Raw genomic sequence first — 19,159 nt, 5'->3', positions numbered from 1 at the left:
TAATCAATCAGTCAGGTACCCATCAATCACGCACACAGACGATCAAACACACACTTTCACTCATTGAGGTGCGTGTCATGTGCAGATAGCAGCGAGTTTAAATCAGCCTCACAGCTTTTATTGACAGTTTAATCGACTTTGTTTGACTTAAAAGAGTCACACTGAAGGAAAAGGAAAAGACTGCGGTTTGTGTGGGACGCTTTTTAACTTTACAACACCAAAACACGCAACAAAAGGCGCCTCAATGAGACTTTAGAAAAAGGATAAAGTCTGTTTTTAATAAAATAAACAGAGAAGACAAACAAACCCAAACTGAATCAGCAGCAGCAGCAGCTCCTGTGGGCTGTGATGTTAAATTACTGTTTGTCAATGGAGTCTGCTGGCTTTGAAGAGAACAATGTCTCAGCAGTTTTACCAAAACAGCACATTTAATAGTCTGAAAAAAAAAATGATAATAAGTTGGGAGGTAACAAATGGACAATTGAGGAGACACAAAAGCAGAAAGAAAAGGTCTGTTAGGCTTCAGAAAGATGATTCTGTCTTACTTTAAAAGAAAAAACTGCAAGATTTACAAACACGTTCAGCCTCTAATACCAAAAAAAATGGTTTGCCTCCAAAATGTTAATAAAAATTAAATCAAAAGGAAACAGGTTATTTAAAACCCACACTAAATTGAAAACAGTACGAGATATAAGATTTCAAACCAGCCTTATGTTTTACAATCATTGTCTTGCAGCATTGAAGAGTCTGAAGAGTGAAATGTTGCCCTTATTATCGCCTGATATAAAATTCAATTTCTGCTCCATTAATGTCAGTTTAGCACCTGGACTCTTCAAATTGTTGTAAAATGTGCAGCATGTGGTTTGGTATTGTCTTGCTAAGGTATGTCAAGGATGCAATCGAATCAAATTGTGAGCCCATAAAAGCAGATGTTCCTCAGTGTACATGATTTCCAAAAAGAATGTCAGACTGCAGGACAGATTTCTTAATCCCAGGAAGAAATCAGGTTTCTGGATCAGGTTTCTGGATCAGGTTTCATCTTAGCATAGAGTGGTTTTAATGTGCATTTGTGGATCCAGTGGTGAGCTGTGTTCAAAGACAATCGATTCTGGAAGTATTTTTGACCCCATGCGGTGACTTCCACTACAGAGTCATGTCTGTTTTCAATGCAGTGCTCCCTGAAGAGTCACAGTCTTGTCTTTTTTGTCCAGATATTTCTCCAGATTCTCTCAAACATTTAATGATATTTGTACTATTGGTGATGAAATCCACTTGTTTATTTTCATTTTACTCTGAGAAACATTATTCTGAAACTGTTAAACTGTTTGACCACGCAGTCTCTCACAGAGCAGTGAAGGTCTTTCTATTTCTCATTCTGAGACTCTCGGCTTCTCTGGAGTTTCCTTTTTTTAGTCGTGTTACTAACCTGTTGTTAATTAATTGCATTATTTTAGAGACATTCTTCTAGTTGATTATTTTTTAACTTGACACACATTTTTCAGTGTTTTGTTGGATAAAATGAGGAAGTTTTGACATTTGATGTGTTGTCTTTGGACTGTTTTTAATTAGATATCAGCTTTAAATGATTTGCAAACCATCAAAAATCTGATTTCTCAGTATTTTACAGAGTTATAATACTTTTTTGGAATCAGTATTGTAGATGATGGCTACTAAATGTGGCAAGAAGCTTCTATTTTCATTTCTTTGTAGGAATTTTTGCATCTATGAAATAGGACCAGGAGACCAACAGCTCTTTGTGGTAATGAAGATTTTAGGGCGATTTCATCAGTCAGCACAATGAGACACAGGGAGCACTGCTACAACTTTAGAGACTTTGGGACCGATGGTAAGTCGTTTTCGCCCAACACAGCCCTCTAACAACCCTGTTTCCTTTAAAATGATTAGCGAGATATGCACTTACGGTGATCATACGTCATGGATCACACGCGCCGTCCGCATGCTTGTGCTCGTGCATGAAGTAAACTGTGCCGACTCCCCGAAAGCGTGCCAGAGCAGAGAAGTGATTTATGTTCAAGCACGGCATGGTTGCGGTCACACTGGCCCTTCAAAACGTGCTTTAGGGCTGAAGCGTGCATAAGCACGGCACAGTTTGCCAGTGTGACCGCGTCATTAGTGTCAGTACATGGGATGGTCGTCTGAAGCACCAAGCCACCAGTGCCCAGGCATTAATATTCCCACCATGGACCACTAGAGATGTGTCAGACAACAGCCACATAAATCTAAAAGAGTGTCACAAACATACATCTGACGTCTTCGTACCCTTCAAAGAAAGACGAGAAGTACAACAACAGAGATAACAACCATCTCACATCCTCCACTTCAGGTGTTATGAGTGTATTTCAGGAGGAGACGGGAAGGCGGTTGTCTCCTGTGACAGACACACACGTGTCACAGAGTCTTTAATGGCAGGGTTTAAATCTGGAGACACTCTCAGATGTCAGGACACAGTGTGTGTCCACGGTGATAGAAACAGACGGAGAGGGAAGAGACAGAATCAACCATCAAACGTCTGTCTTTGTTCCTCAATTCGTTTCTCCTTCTTTGTCTTTCCGGTTCTTTCTCTTTCCATTTCAGAAACTCCATGTTTCTTGTAATTTCACATTGTTCCATTTCCAAGGTTTACATTTCGGTCTGAATTTTGACACAGTGTGGACTTTTGTGCTCTTGAGCACTGATGTATTCTGATTTCCAGTGCCTCACCTTCATATCTGACATTTCTCTTCCAAGTAGCTTCTATATGAGGTGAGAAGGACAAATGTAAATGTTCCTTTTTTCTTTTCGCTGTTTTTTGCAATTTTGCTTAGCCCTTGTGGAGTAGTGAGGCAGGATTGCTGACATCCCTGAAGATGGCAGTGCGTAGTCTTGGTGATGAGTGTCAGTAAGTTGGTGATGTTGGAGACGGTTGGGCGGGGTTTTATAGAAATACACTGTGTTGTTCAAGAAATAAGCTCTCCAGGCTGAATCCTGTGCCGTGAAAGTAGAATTTCTTTTCATCGAAACAGTCAGCATCACATACGTACGTGTAGCAAAAGAACACAGAAATGTCCACCTACCTTTGGACTCAGGACAGGTGTAACCCTCTGGCAAACCACCGTCTGAAGCCTCAAAAGCACACTTTAGCCTGCAGCTATGTTTCTGTGGAGGCCCGGCCTGCAGCTGTGGACGTTTTAATGAGCAAACCTCCGCGGTACTATGCCACCTTTTCCCTCTCAGCTGCTACAGTTTTAGTTCATTAGAGTTGTATTGTTGTTTGGCATTCAAAAGAGGGAACAAAGGACCATTAAAGACAATTTTGTTCAAGGAAAAACCCCAGAAATTATCTGTCCTGCCTCTGTAACTGCTTCCAGCTAAATTGGTCTACCTAATTATTACATTTACCGTACAATTTGCATGGTAATAGGCAGGGGTGTCACTCACTTCCTCGCGAGTTCACCTCGCAGTCGCCTCCTGTCTTTTGCTCTCAACGCCTACGCCACGCTTCTGTAATTTCCATTTAAGTCGGGAGGCAGCCGAGACACTGAAAAGTCTCACCTCCTACACCAAGAAGCTCCCAGCTGTGAGTGGAGGAACAGGAACAGATGGTGGATACCTGCAATTTAACACAGATTTAAGATGCAAAATGTACTGAAACCAAAAATGAAGGTCAGGGTTACTTTTTTTATTGCTGTCTGACGGACCAGTGTCTCTTCTTGTTGTTGCATCGTACAATTCTTTATATCCTGATGCTTTGAGGTTTATTGATACTGTACTGCTGTATGCTGATGTGAGATGATTTCATTGGTCTACTTTTATTTATAGTGCTATTAACACTTTATTGTTACAAATTCTTGCTCTATTAAAAAGAAATCAACACATGACATACTTATTCTAATTCTTGCTAAATTCCCTAAAATCTTCATAATAAAGCTGATGTTAGAAAGTGAAAAGTTTAGAAAACAGATCTGAAAATTTAAGACCTTCCTCTAAGGTGGCCCAGCTTCAAATTAAGGCTTATTATAGGGCAGGGTTATTATTGTACCAACCAGGTAATAGAGGCAGGTTGAGCACAATACAGCTTCAGGTAAATTAAGTGTCCATTGAGGAGATTAAGACCTCTTTTTTGTCTCTGTTTCTGACTTCACAAGATTTTTTTTATTCCTCCACAGGCAGACTTTTATTTTCTTAATATCGGCAACCCTGTCTTATTTTTGGCTAAGCTAGTTTAAGCAGTTACAGATTCAAAATTCAAATTTTGGCTGACAGAACATCAACTGCTTTCAGCACGAGCACCTCTCAGCTTTTCAACCCACTTCCACACCAGCTCCTCTTTTTCCACTGTGTCCGATTTGATCAGGGTGATACATATATATTGTCAAGGATGCTCACTTTGTTTTCAACCCAGATGTCTTTGCTAGTACTCTTTCTGCCTGTGCTCCTTATGTGCACGTGAAAGAGGGGGAAGGTGTGTTCTCCCCACTTCAGTCTTTGGCATTCACTTGTGAATTTCGGAAGACAGGGGGCTCAACAGAGCCATTTCCACCAGATTAAGTTTTACTTCCTGATTATTATTATTATTATTACTATTGTGTGAAATATCAGAGTAGAAATTAATCAAGCAAGTTTTACATTAAAAAAAGTTCAATTTCAACAACTGTTACACTTTTTTACTGCTAAACCATGACTTTTTTTGAGACTAATGAATCTGAAAAACCTGAAATTATGTGTAGCCTTGAGTTTTTGCAGTGCAGTCTTAGAGATGTTTGCACATATGCCTTTGTTTATGATATATGTTTAGGTATATTTCTTATTTAAATGATACTGTTTTCAAATCATGGACTCACACCGTGCCCTTGTTTTCTTTTACCTGGATTTTGCGTCCATATTAACCCCTTTGCACACCAAACACATATTTTTTGCTCCAATATTTCCCTTTTTTTTCTGGATATACAGTTTTTAAATGCAAGCTTTCACACCAGCAACATACTTTCGCAGAGCAAAATCACGGCTTTTATTTTTTTCAGATCAAGGTTGATTGAAATTAAGCCTGTTTTTAACCTTTCACTCCACAAAATGTAGCCCGAGGGCTCAGAAACTTCTAGGGTGCGTCCGTGAGGAGTGTCCCCAGTGGGTTTTTTTAAAACCAGGTTTCAGGTCTGAATTTCAGAAAACACAGTTTTATGCTGGCTAATTTTCAGGGTAAATTAAGCATGTTTTTAGCCTTTTACCAAACAGGCCATGACTCCACAAAATGTAGCTCGAGGGCCCCGAAACTTTTAGGGTACGTCTGTGAGGTACCTTGGAGCGTCCCCAAGTACACATCCGACAAACCAAAAAGCTTGTTGTTGACAAGTCACTTTCCAAAACTTCAACATGTTTGGAGGAGAACAGCTGTGGAGAATGAATATGACACCTACAAATTTTTTTCACAATTTTTTGCTGTTTGTTCGTGTCACTGTTAGTGTGCAAAAGCCTTGAGGATTAGTTTAGTTAGAATTCTTTTTTTCCCACCATCTTGTTCAATCTTGACAAACTGTTTCCACTGTTTAAATTCAATGCAAACTAGTGTACATGAAATTCATTTTTTAAGTCATTACAGATAAGAATCGTGTAAAATATGTTGACGTCAGTTTACAATCCAGAGAGTTGACCTTTTGTCTCCTTCCTTGTTTTCCTGTCTCCTCAGATGGATCATGATCCAAGGAACCCCGCCTACATCGCCACTCAAGGCCCCCTGCCCTCCACCGTGGCTGATTTCTGGCAGGTAAGAAAGCACACACAAAGCACACACACAGACACACACAGCACACGAGAACAAAAATCAATACACCCCCCTCTCTAAAACAAGAGTTAGCCGATTTTTATTAGTACAGCGAGCCACACGGGAGACAGGCTTGTTCTATGGATGTCGTCATTAATCTCTCCTTCACTATCACGCTCTCTGCCCAGCCTCCACTACACACACACACACACACACACACACACACACACACACACACACACACACACACACACACACACACACACATACACACAGTCAAACACAGAGCAGCCTACAGTGGGACACATTGTTAATTCAGAGGACGACAAACACTTTTCCCACCGTCCCAAATGTTGAATTGTGTTTGAATCTGGAGCAGGAGATCGACAAGTTATTCTGGCCAGTCGCGGCGGATAAGTGTGTGTCAAGGGGAATAATGCGGGAGAAGTGGGTGTGTGTTTGTGTGTGGAGGAAAGGTCCCCTTGTCAAACATGGTCGGTTCCAGCTGCTGTCCCACAGGAGCCGGATACTAAGCAGGCTGGAGATGGAGAATAAGTGTTCAAGGCTAAACTGCTGCTACTGCCAATCAGCTTCAATCACGGCTTATCAGCCATATCTTAATTTACCAAAACTAATAACAGGACAATATAAAATGACACTTTTTGAGTTTGATCCTATTTTCTGTAAAAGCAACAGCCTCAAATGTTCAAAAATGAAGCCAGTGCTGAAGTGCTTGAAAAGCGCAGTTCCTCAGCTGTCCACTTGGTGGCGTCTCAAAATGCATATGAAATCCTATCAAAGCCCATATAAAAGCGCTCATTTTTATACCTGAATAAAACATGTGTACAGTGTCTTACATCAACACTGTTGGTTTCTATAACTCAGTTTTCATTTCAAGTAAAGTGTTAGAAATATGTTTTTTCATACTCAAATTTAGATATGTGCCAGATGTGTGTGATATAACTACATCATTTGGACAAGTTGTGAAACATCTTACTTTCTCTTACCTGGATTGTTTGATCATGTGTGCACACAGCAACCAAAAAGTAGTTCCTCACGAAGAGTTTGCATGAATAAAAGTAGTCATGTGCTGAATTTGTGAGTCCTTACAGACAGATAGTCTTTATTCCTAACTCACTTACCTCCTTTTCATTCCTTATTCGATGTAAACAAGTAGAGTTACAGAGTTCAGGTAAACTGCACACTGTTAGCATAAATTTGTCCTGAATTTTCTGGTGAAATAAACCTCTGCAGGTCTATTTGGTCTTTTGACAATGGAGGATCTCCATGCTAGTTGGCTATTTGGGGCGTGAATGTTTTGCTGAAGAACAGATCGTGTTATGTTGAATATGTCGTCGTTACCTTGCAGGCTTGATGGCTCTTAACTGCAGTATAGAGTCACCAGTGATATATCGAGATCTCCTTCCTGTACGTGGCCGTTTGCGCTGATCACACTCATAGAAAAAGACTACAGGGGTTGGGTTTGAGCTGGAACCTGAACCAGACTTGATTTGGATTCTTATACTTTCAAGAAGCACAGGGAATATTTACCACTTTATGGTGCATGAGGCTACCTCTCATTCACCGGAGAGCACATCCACACACCTTCCTCGACAAACGATATTTCCCATCGAGCAACCTTCTTAAAGGTGTAACTTTAACATTGTGTTTAGGGATGGTACCGAATTAGGTACTTTTATGGGTACCGGACGAATTCTGTCAAAACTACGGGGTACCGATTCACATAAAGTCAAATGGTACCATGTTTAGGTTCCTAAATGCATCCTTGTAACTGTGAAGGAGTGGAAGAGTATGCTATTTTCCATGCTGGACATGAACACAGCATTGCAAGGTTGTATATTGAAAAATAAAAATGTTAAATTGAAAAAAATGTATACTTTATTATTCAACAAATTGATATTTTTTACCACATAAACACAAAAAGTACCAAAAATTGGTACCGTTGAGTACTTGTACCCATTGCCAGGTACCAGGCATCAGTACCATATTGTTACAAATGCCATGTTACCAAAAAGAACGTCTGTTTATTTCCATCTTTACATCAACTTTGCATGTAATCCACCTGTGCTGAACATCAGCAAAGTCTGTCCAGCAGGTCAAATCAGAAGAATTTATCCATCTCATCTCTTGAAACTACCGTACTTGTTTCTTGTCCCTCATATGATGTGGCCAAAGTGGCGAAAGTCCCTCTCACTGACTGTTAAAAAAAATGGACGCCATCTTGCTTGGCTTGAAGTGAGGTCTCCACAAAAACTGCTCCCCCTGGTGGCTGGCTGCAGTATAAGTAAAAAATAATCCATCTCTCCAGTCATTCCAGATGGGCTGTGGTCAAACTTTAAAAAATTAATACACTTTGTTGAAATGTTTCTCACATCTGATTGTTGTGGTGATTTGAAGACATTATTAAGCTGCCTTGTATTCAAATCCTCTTTTTCTGAAACATTTAATTTTCATTAGTTATAAGAGGTTAAAAATGAGGCTTTACCTCATGTTTAATGATATTTGACAGCTGACGTTTTTGTTTATTTTTTTGGGGGGATTGTAAAATATATCAGGAGGGAGAGCCAAGAGGAGATTTTAGTCACCCGGCTCCACTCAGATTCTCTCAAAGCCTCTACTGCGCAGACTCTGGTGGCACAACGGCTGCCAGTGGTGGCGCCCATGACCGATGTTTTGGCTTCATTAGTAAACGGCAGAGCCAGTCTGTCCACTCTATATACAGCCTATGCTGTGAACGTCTCTATTTCTGTGAGTAATGTCCTCTATTTGCCAAATGTGCTCATCTTCCCAAGTATTGATAACGCATTTGACCTCCTCGCTGCTCCAAGTCAAACAAATGACCCATTTTGTCGACAGTTAAGACCCAAACGTGGTTTATGTCTTGGAGGTGGCTTCCTGTGTTACAAAGTGAAGGGGTGTGAACAAAAAACAATCAAAAGAATAGAATAAACCATGTTTAATTTCATCATCCAAACGAGCAACAGGTGTAAACATCAAAACAGTCAGATCCAGTCCCCAGGTCTGATGTGTGAACCAGAATAACTCCTCATCATGGATTTACCCGCCTGATGAAGTGTTGTGTTCAGGCTTTCCTCAGCCTCTTTGTTTTGTTGTAGCCCACTCCACCTCACTTTGTCTTATCAGGGCCCCTTAGTCAGGAGCTGCAGAGGTTATTACACCTCATACATCACGTTACACAACGTCTTCCCCATCAGGATTCAGCTGAAGCAAAGTACCGAAGGCCATAATGTCAGACTTCCAAAATGTAATTCATGAACCGATGTGAAGGAGCACGGCTCTCAAACAAACAGCATGGGGTGCAGTAAACTTTCTCACAGGATAGATAAGAGATAAATTCAGATTTGTTTAAAAAAAATACTCCAGTTTTTTAAGTGTCTCCTCACCCTGTCAGCTCCAGCAAATTAACACCATTCCTCAAAAAAAGTGCAGCGTCACATCTTTAGATCTGCGAGACCAACCAGGAGAGCTGTGGGAGCCGAGAGGGGACGTGCAGTAATTCAAAACCCGCCGCAATTAATGACGGTTGAATCTCCAGTAAGGTGTGGCAGCGCTCTGACTGAGCGGCAGGTGCAGCCATCTTGATTATGTAGCGTGATGATGTGGGAGCGGTATTGTTTTATAGCCTCCATTAACGGCTGACTGTTACCTCTGATCAGAGCCGAATGGATCTCCAGAGCCGGCCCACCCCTCCGGCTGTGAGAATATGACTGCCAGCAGGAAAAATACGACGGCGTGCCGGGTCCTCGCTGCAGAATGACCGAGCTGAGGGAGGGAAACGCCCCAACAGCAATCACTTCTCATGCCACGAGGCGGGACGGGCTTTTAGTTTCTTAAGTTTGAAACAGAAAACATATAGTCTGGGAGTGATTGGGTTGAGAGATTTCTATTTCAGCCAAACAGGAAAACTTAAATGTTCACGCTCTGTCGTCGTTTGGAAGGGTGAAGATGTTTTTCACTCTTGTCCAATAAAAAGTCTCAAAATAACGTCATTTGTTGAGTAGCAGCAACCTGCAGAATTGACAAATTAAGTCAATGCAGTTTTGTGTAAACCTGTAGTTCTTCTAGTTTCCACTCAAGGAACCAAACACCAACTCAAACGTTCCTCTTTTTGGAAAAAGTGCCTGAACTGGACTCATTTGTTCTGAGAACAGAGAGGTGTGGCTGATTTCGTTGACAGATGGGATCCGTTAGGTCCACCTCTTCCCCTGTTTTTAGATACTTCATGAAATATTGCTGTGATAAATCTTACAGAGTGTGTGTTTCTTGCAGATGGTTTGGGAGAACGGCTGCGTGGTCATCGTCATGCTGACGCCCTTGGTAGAAAGTGGAGTGAAGCAGTGCTACCACTACTGGCCCGACGAAGGATCCAACCTGTATCACATCTATGAGGTGAGTTTGGGAATTCACCATGAAAACTGGGAAATGATGATGTGGAAAATAAATGATCCACTGCCCCTGAAACACATGACTCCAGCTTTAATCTCAGAGTAGTGGCTGGATTTTAAAATCTTGGTTTCAATCTTAAAATTCTGACTTTGACTGTTAATTTTTGGCATTTATTAATTTCTGAGAAGTAGCGAAATTCTGGTTGAGGTAGAACTCCGAAATTTTGACCATTATCTGAACTAGGGATAGGTACTGAATTAGGTACTTTTATAGGTACCAACCGAATTCTGCCAAAAGTACCTGGTGACTGTGAGAGAGTGGAAGAGAAGGCGATTTTCAAAGCTCGACATGAACACAGCATTGCAAGATTACATACTGAAGTGTAAAGATGGTAAATTGAAAAAATATATATATGTTAATATTAAACAAATTGATTTTTTTAAAACATAAACACAAAAAAGTACCAAAAATGGTACCATTGAGTACCGGTACAGATTGCAAGGTACCAGGCATCGGTACCATATTGTATCAAATGTGAAAGGTACCCATCCCTAATCTGAACAACCTGAGATTACTGTCAGAATTCAAACTTTTCTTTCCCAGAACCCGTCAGATTTCAGAAAAAAATCATTGGCAGTGACACAAAACTTCTAGGTTTTCCCCCTTAAATTTATTGAGTTGACTGATTTTAACCTGTTTTCTGAAATAAATTGTCCATCCATCCATTTTCCATACTGCTTATCCTGTTCAGGGTTGCAGGTGGTAGGAGCTTACCCCAGCTGTCTTAGGCCTTGTACACACGTAACCGGGTATTTTAGAAAACAAATACTTTCATGTACACCAGGGATCTCAAACTCGTGCCATGGGGGGCCAAAAGGCTGCAGGTTTTCTTTCCAACCAAAAACTTCACCAGCTGATTTCACTGATTACCTCACCTTCAAGCAGAGAGTGGGGACTAATCAGTAACATCAGCTGGTAGAGTTCTTGGTTGAAAAGAAAACCTGCAGCCTTTGGGCCGTCCATGGCACGAGTTTGAGATCCCTGATGAACACACAGTGGGCAAATCTGCCAATAAGAGCTGCTTGAGGCGTTTCAAACCCATATTTGGCAGCATTTTCAGATGTAACACCAATCAGGGTAAGCCCCTGTCATTCAGCTGTGACATTTGGGAACCAAATAACAGCATCCACATGAAACCATAAAACCAGAGTTTTACAAAATCTTCACTTTGGCCGGAGTTTAAAAAAAAACAACGTTTTGTGTGGACAACGGGTGTAAACGTATAAAAATATCCGTTCTCCCAGATACCTGGCTACGTTTGGACATGGCCTTAGGGCGAGAGGAGGGTTACACCCTGGCCTGGTCGGCAGTCATGAACACACAATCTGATGAGCAATTTTTTTTCAATAGAAAGCCAGAATTCTTTTTTTCATCTGAATTCTGATCTGAAAGTTAAAACAGGATATTTCTTGGCAAAATGTTGTTACTTGCGTCTCTGTGGTGCAGACAAACTTTGGAGCCACTGAGGTTACAAACTAGTTAGATTCACCCTGGTTAAGTAGACTTGGCACTCTGAACTAAGACAGGGCTGTATCAACAGGCCATAGACTTCAAAACAAACAAACATCATATGTAACAGATTATCTTAATCACTGAAGAGTTTCTTTGACCTTTCTTACGTGTCTTATTGTTTCATGGTTGTGAATGTTTGAAGTAAAGGGAGTTTTGTGTCCTCGCAGGTGAACCTGGTGTCTGAACACATCTGGTGCGACGACTTCCTGGTTCGTAGTTTTTACTTGAAGAACATGCAGACCAACGAGACACGAACCGTCACCCAGTTCCACTTCCTGACCTGGCTCAACCAGAACGTACCGGAAACCAGCCGGACGCTCCTCGACTTCCGCAGGTAGGGAACTCCTGCTTGATCACACTAACATGTGAGAAACCAGGTGTGGCAACAAGACTGTGACCCACCGCCGGTACTTCCTGTCAGAAGTGGCCCCACTGGCTTTTTAACAGAGGTCTGGACTCCGTGGACTCACAGCAAGCTGTTTCTCCACCGTCCAGCTACCAAAGACTTTTATTTCAAGAGTTTGGTTTTGTTTGAAGTTCACAAAGTACTACAGCCTGCTTTTATTCCTCGATAGTGGAAACACAAAGGCTTTAAAAAGAGCCTTCTGGAAGTTTGTTGGAAGTTTTTTTTCAGAGGCCTTTGGAGAAAAAAACTTTGATAACAGTTATTTTCCAAAGCAGAGCGTAAGAAGAGCACTTTGTGTGATGTTTTCAACAAAAGACACCAAAGTCTGTCTCTCAGAGCAGCTGGTTCCCTCACTTTGTCTTTAGCCGAACAAAACCAGCGTGTGTTTGTGAAGAAGTTCACTTCTACGTCCACAAAAGAAAAGCATAAGAGCTGTGTGATTGCTGCTGGAATTCAACACTCCAAAGCAGAGTGATAAAATGTTTTCACCTTCTTTCTCAGTTTTTCTGCAAAGTACAAAATAGTCCTGTATCCCCCTCTTACATTCAGGAACTGAGAAGTTCTTTTGGTGGTTTCTTTGCATCACTCTTCATCCAGCATGGACAATGTCCAATGCATTGTTGAAAGCAAAATAGGGTATCATAAAACTGAAATAGAAGCTGAAATCAAGAAATCTGCAACTTTTAGGACTTAGAACCGTGCTATCTGACCACAAGAGACAAAGGTGTCGGTAGCCGTGCAGACCCAATCACCTGTTCCTGATGAGTCAGGTGATTTTTGGCTTGTTAGAAATGTTGGTTGGGCAACAACCGTTGTTTACCTCTTCCTCTTGGCTCTTGTTTTCCAGATTCTTTGAATCTTTTAATGATATTTTGGACTTAAGATGATGAAATCCACTGATTATTTGTCAATTTATCTTTCATTTTCGTAAATTGTTGAGGTATTTGCTCACTCTGTCTCTCACAGAGTGGCGAATTTCTTCTGTATTTGCTTCAGAGAGACTCAGCCTCTGTGGAGTTTCCTCTTATACTCTGTCACGTGACTGACCTGTGAATCATTAACTACAGGGATTGGGACATGCCCTCTCAGTTTTTTAACATTGCACAAATTTTTCACAATTTTCTTGTCCCTTACTTTAAAAACAAGATTAATGAAAGCCCATACTTTCAATAAAACAACAAGAATGTTCAGATTCAGGCGCAGGCTTGGCCTCACGATAGATTACCCACCCATAAACACTGGAAAAAAAACTGAAATCTTATCAAGTGTTTTTGTCTTATTTTCAGTAGAAAATGTCTTTTAAGACTTAATATGAGCCACATTCACCTGACAAGTCCAAAGTAATGTCTTGTTTTAAGTTGTTTAAAGACAAAAAAAGGTCTGAATAGCCTGAAATAAGTAAAACTTTCTGCCAATGGAACAAGAAAAAAGTTTCTTGCATTAAGACAGTACAGGCGGTCCTCAAGCTATGAATGAATTCCGTTCCTAGGATGAGTCCTAGGAAAACCTGAAATTCAAAAATTGGATTTTTTACCCTAAATACCCCTAAATCTCCAAATAACTGTCTAAATACGTGTATTATACTTTCTATTCATGGAAAAACAGATCCTCCTTTCCTTTTTGTGTCCACAAACACAGACAATCTACACTATGACGAGACTCGAGACGATGCGGATGACAGTGTAGCATTGCGTAGCTGTATATTTCTACGCGTCTAAAATTACCACATGTCGTAGGAGCTTATGAACATCGCGGCGTAACTTCGAAACTTTCTCTATTTTTTTACGTACATATATACATATACGGCGTTGTAAAGTCGAAATGGCGTAGGTCGAGGACCTCCTGTATACTAGTTTCAAGGAAATTTTCTAGCAATTTTTTCTCGTTCCAGTGGCCGATTTTTTTTCCTTTACTATTACAAGCAATTCAGACCTAATTTTTGTCTTTAAACAGGACATTTTTTTCTGGACTGATAACTTGAATGTGGCTCATACCAAGTATAAGACAATTGTTACTTAAGTTAGACTAAAACACCCTATCCACCGTCCTGTCCTCGGTGAATAAAAGGTTTAAAAGCCCAAAATATATAATTTACAAAGAAAAAGTTAACTTTCACCATTCGAAATGTTGTTTTTGCTAAGCATTAAAATCTTGACATATTACAGAAAAACACGCTAACTTTTTGGGAACGTAGTCCCAGATCTCCTGTGAAAAGAGAAAGTGTGTGTTTGTGAACGTTTCCTCAAGGCTTGATTTCAGTATTAACAATAAAAGCAGGCTTTAGTTCTCAGTGTACTTCAAATAAACTCTTTCAATAAAAGTCTTTGTTACCTGGCTGCTACAGCAGCTCTGTGTGAGTGAATGAGTCAAACTGTTCAGTTACACTCAGTTAAACATCTCCTCTGGCTTTATTTGACGATTATAAAAATACATCTGGCAGATGAGATAAGATCTGTGATTTTTTTCTGATATCGAGTGGTGCATCTCTAAGAGGGGGGAAAGTATGACTAATCCTGCAGAGTGTCCAGAGGTGAATCTGAAGGTTTGGGCGAAGTTTTGAAGGGTGGAGTTATTTGAAGCTGCAGAAATGCTTCATTTAGACTCTGGGAACAAAAACCATAAACCTCTCCTGGATTTCATGTGGAAGAGAAATATCTGTGTATCCTCAAACATCCTGAGTGTTTTCCATGTTTCTGTCGGTGAAACTCAGGATGCATGGGCTGAGCTCTGCAGGAGCCATCTTTTATCCGCGGCGCCTTTATTGCCGCTCCCCGCCTTCGACCTCTTTTAAACTGATATACTGTATTACCTATTAGCTGGGAGCCGCCCGGCCCTTTCTCCTAACTCACTGTGGATTTTTCCAGAACCATAGACCCCAACTCAGTTTTATATATCGGTGCGGTGTTGCAGCGCTGCTGGCGCACATCAATTAAGTGAGATATCAGGAGTGAGAGTTTGTGGTCACAGCTATTATAAAAAGGTCTGGTGGGCGTCACCACCCACCATCAGTGAGGAAATATTGCCTTTACTCACAGGGCGGCGAGGTCAGCGCACAATGAAGAAAGCTCAGAGGGATATTTTTCACTTTTATTACACGGGATGTGGTGCTTTCGCTTTAACAACCTGCCCTCCTTTTTGTTTCTTGAGGAAGTCGTGATCTCTCCTTCTCCTCCTCCGGCATGTTGTTTTTGGTTTTTTTTAACCTCACTTACAACCGACTGACCAAGCGAAGCACTGCTTACCAACCCTCCGTCATTTCCCCTCCTGTTTACCAGCTAACTAGCGGTTGCCAGTGTCATTTTTGTGATGTTGCAGCTAGTAATATAAGCCCAGTTGCATAGTCACAAAAGTGATCATTGGAGACTGTGACTCTGCAACCAAGGGGCCTCACGGACCCCGACCCCCAACCCTTCCTCTCCTCCTGCTCCTGTGTTTCCACCTCTTTCTTCTCCTCTCCTTCATCTCTCTCCGGTGACCTGAGATGACCTCTCGCCTTTTTGCTTGCTCATGGTTTGCTTGGTTACCCACGGTTTCTCCCCTTTCCCTCTCACACCACATCTCCTTTTATCTCGTGGTTGCTTTTGTCTTCTTCTTTTTTTAACCCCGTACCTCTCGCTGTCTCCTCCTTCTTACCTCCTTTTTGATCAAAGTCTTTTTATTTTTTGTGCGTTAACACAGAGAGAACATGAACAACAAACAAGCAGGACAGTCAGGGACAAAAAATATATATATATATATATATATATATATATATATATCGTATATGTGATATATAAACTCACCGGCCACTTTATTAGGCTCACCTTTCCAACTGCTCGTTAACGCAAATTTCTAATCAGCCAATCACATGGCAGCAGCTCAATGCATTGAGGCATGTAGACATGGTCAAGATGATCTGCTGCAGTTCAAAGCGAGCATCAGAATGGGGAAGAAAGGTGATTTAAGGGACTTTGAACGTGGCATGGTTGTTGGTCTGAGTGTTTCAGAAACTGCTGATCTACTGGGATTTTAACCCACAACCATCTCTAGGGTTTACAGAGAATGGTCCCAAAAAGAGAAAATATCCAGTGAGCAGCAGTTCTGTGGGACAAAATGCCTTGTTGATGCCAGAGGTCAGAGGAGAATGGACAGACTGGTTGGAGCTGATAGAAAGGCAACAGTAACTCAAATAACCACTGGTTAGAACCGAGGTCTGCAGAAGAGCATCTCTGAACACACAACACGTCCAACCTTGAGGCAGATGGGCTACAGCAGCAGAAGACCACACCGGGTGACCCTCCTGTCAGCTAAGAACAGGAAACTGAGGCTACAATTCACACAGCAACACCAAAACTGGACAATAGAAGATTGGAAAAACGTTGCCTGGTCTGATGAGTCTGGATTTCTGCTCCACATTCAGATGGTAGGGTCAGAATTTGGCCTCAACAACATGAAAGCATGGATCCATCCTGCCTTGTATCAACGGTTCAGGCTGCTGCTGCTGCTGGTGTAATGGTGTGGGGGATATTTTCTTGGCTCACTTTGGGCCCCTTAGTACCAACTGAGCATGGTTTAAAGTCCACAGCCTACCTGAGTATTGTTGCTGACCATGTCCATCCCTTTATGAGCACAGTGTACCCATCTTCTGATGGCTACTTCCAGCAGGATAACGCTCCATGTCATAAAGCTGGAATCATCTCAGACTGCTTTCTTCAACATGGCAATGAGTTCCCTGTACTCAAATGTCCTCCACAGTCCCCAGATCTCAATCCAATAGAGCACCTTTGGGATGTGGTGGAACGGGAGATTCTCATCATGGATGTTCAGCCGACAAATCTGCAGCAACTATGTGAAGCTATCATGTCGATATGGACCAAACTCTCTGAGGAATGTTTCCAGGACCTTGTTGAATCTATGACACCAAGGATTAAGGCAGCAAGGTCTACCTAATAGAGTGGCTGATGAGTGTAGATACACTAATATACCTAACACACTCTTAAACACACATATTTTACATTCATACAGGGTTCGGGTTTCAGACGGTCAGAGGGTCTGAAGATTTACGTGAATGAACACAGAAGGAGGGAGTAAAGCATCAATACAACCCCTCCCAAAATTTCTCTCCTTGACCAAGTGATGCATAATGGATCACACACACACACACACACACACACACACACACACTGCCTTTCCACATTATGCTCCTGCTGAATATTGTTATTTGGAGTTATCTCCATGAGACAGAATCAGAGATGATCTCCTGCTGGGATCAAAGTCACGCCTCTCTGCTCCTCGCTGGATGTTTTTCAGCTGCTGTCGTGAATGTTGATGAGCAAGGTGTGAATTTTTTACCAGTTTTTTTAAAAAAGGTTTCAAACATGCACTTTGAGCCGACTCTCCTCTTTTTTCAACATGTTTGTCGGCAGAGACAAATCTGAATGCTGATATTTCATCTCTTATAAGACGTGGTGAAGCAACAGGATGTTTTCAATCTTTTAAAGACGTGTGAAGGTGTCCGCACTGAGTGTTCTGAGGTCTGAGAACAACGACAGTCACAAAATCAGATCATGTGGAGCTGTTATCAGTTTGTTTATCAGATGATTTATACTTAAGAGTGTAAAATAATCCAGTTTTGGTGCCTTAAGTCTTGGCTGCAGGATTGATGAGACTTGGGTATTTTTCTTTGGCGAGCATTTGTTGCAACAGTTTTTCTTTTGTCATCAACTAAAAATTGTTTATAAACCATTTTTAGTGGCATTTTGTGGTTGAATGCACTGTAAACCGTTTCTTATCTTATAAACTATTTTGACATTATATCCATCAGCTAACTAGTCTGATTTTTTTTCTCTTTTCTTTCCAGTTAGTCAGCGTTTATTCATCCCTGTACACCTGAACACCCATCAGTTATCAGTTATCACTAATTTTCCTAAACTAGAAGAATATGTTAGTTCACTTGGGGACCAATCTTGCCAGCAAAAGTCATTATTTTCTCAGTTACACTCACTTATATTTGGTGGTATCACTCTAAGGCTGCAAGGGAAGCTCAGCTTCCCCTAAAATGCCCCCCGAAAAAGTGGTGATATGTTCTGTTGTGTGTACATTTCATCGACAAAATATGAGCTAGACTTCCTTCATCTTTTGTTCAGAATCAGCTCCTATTACAAGTAACTGGCTCCACCTCCTTCTCATTCATCCCCGCAGCGTCTCAGCGCTTTAACACAGTTGGACGCTGAGCATCTTCTGACTTCAGAGGGAAAGCGTAGAGTGGGTTGTTCCACTGTAGAAAATGGACGGTCATTGGATAAACACTGGGCTTTGTCCCGCCCATCGGACGCTCAGCGTCTCTGGGGGTCTTTGAGGCAGTGGGCTGGCCTGGACGCTGGGCTTGTGCATGATGATTGGATGATCTGTCTGAGGCTGAATCCCTTTTTGATTGACAGTGAAATGAGCCAGTCAGCGATCTTGAAGTAAAATCCTGCGCCGGAGCATCTTCTGAGTTGTTCTGGACTGATCCGGAGGCTTTATCGATCCCCAGCGAGTTTACCTTTCTTAAAAACTACGAGCGTTGAGAGAATTCTGGTAAAATCCCTGGAAAAAACACCTGGTTGGTACGACAGGGTCACTGATAATTTTCTCGAAAAGAAATGGAGGGTGGAATTTACATTTAAATAAATAAACCAATTTATGATGTAGGCCAGAAAAAAATGACCTTCCCCTCCTTGACTGACCAGCAGCCGCCACTGCTTTCCATATACCACCAACGCAAGCATCAGTGAGAATAGGTATGACCCTGGTCAAATCAGACACAGCATAAAAGGAGGAGTCAGGTTGTAAAGAGGTTTGCAGAGGAGACAGAAAGAGTAGACACGCTTGAAAAGTTTAAATAGAGGGTTTTCTAAGGTGTTAACTGCATGTGTTGATGTAAGCTGAGCTGTCCATGTGTTTTAGTAGATACAGTCATTACAAGGATGGATGTTGATCTGGGGGGTCAGGGTGACACACTCACAGTGGTGAAA

General features: G+C 41.4%; 1 protein-coding gene across 1 annotated transcript in view; it reads left to right on the top strand.

The window, feature by feature from the left end:
- The window catches only part of LOC141804092 (receptor-type tyrosine-protein phosphatase N2-like), a 238,389-nt gene that overhangs the window by 203,782 nt on the left and 15,448 nt on the right, over window positions 1-19,159 (top strand). Inside the window, exons 17-19 of the mRNA XM_074688343.1 lie at window positions 5,684-5,761; window positions 10,070-10,189; window positions 11,926-12,092. Of these exons, the coding sequence (XP_074544444.1) occupies window positions 5,684-5,761; window positions 10,070-10,189; window positions 11,926-12,092 (365 nt within the window). The remainder of the gene's footprint in view (window positions 1-5,683; window positions 5,762-10,069; window positions 10,190-11,925; window positions 12,093-19,159) is intronic.

This window comes from Halichoeres trimaculatus, unplaced genomic scaffold, assembly GCF_033239565.1.
Source record: "Halichoeres trimaculatus isolate MK-OKI-2021-1 unplaced genomic scaffold, fHalTri1.1 fHalTri1_scaffold_15, whole genome shotgun sequence".
NCBI lineage: Eukaryota > Metazoa > Chordata > Actinopteri > Labriformes > Labridae > Halichoeres > Halichoeres trimaculatus.
Note: the sequence above shows the minus strand (reverse complement) of the source record. Positions and strands in the feature narration are given on the sequence as shown.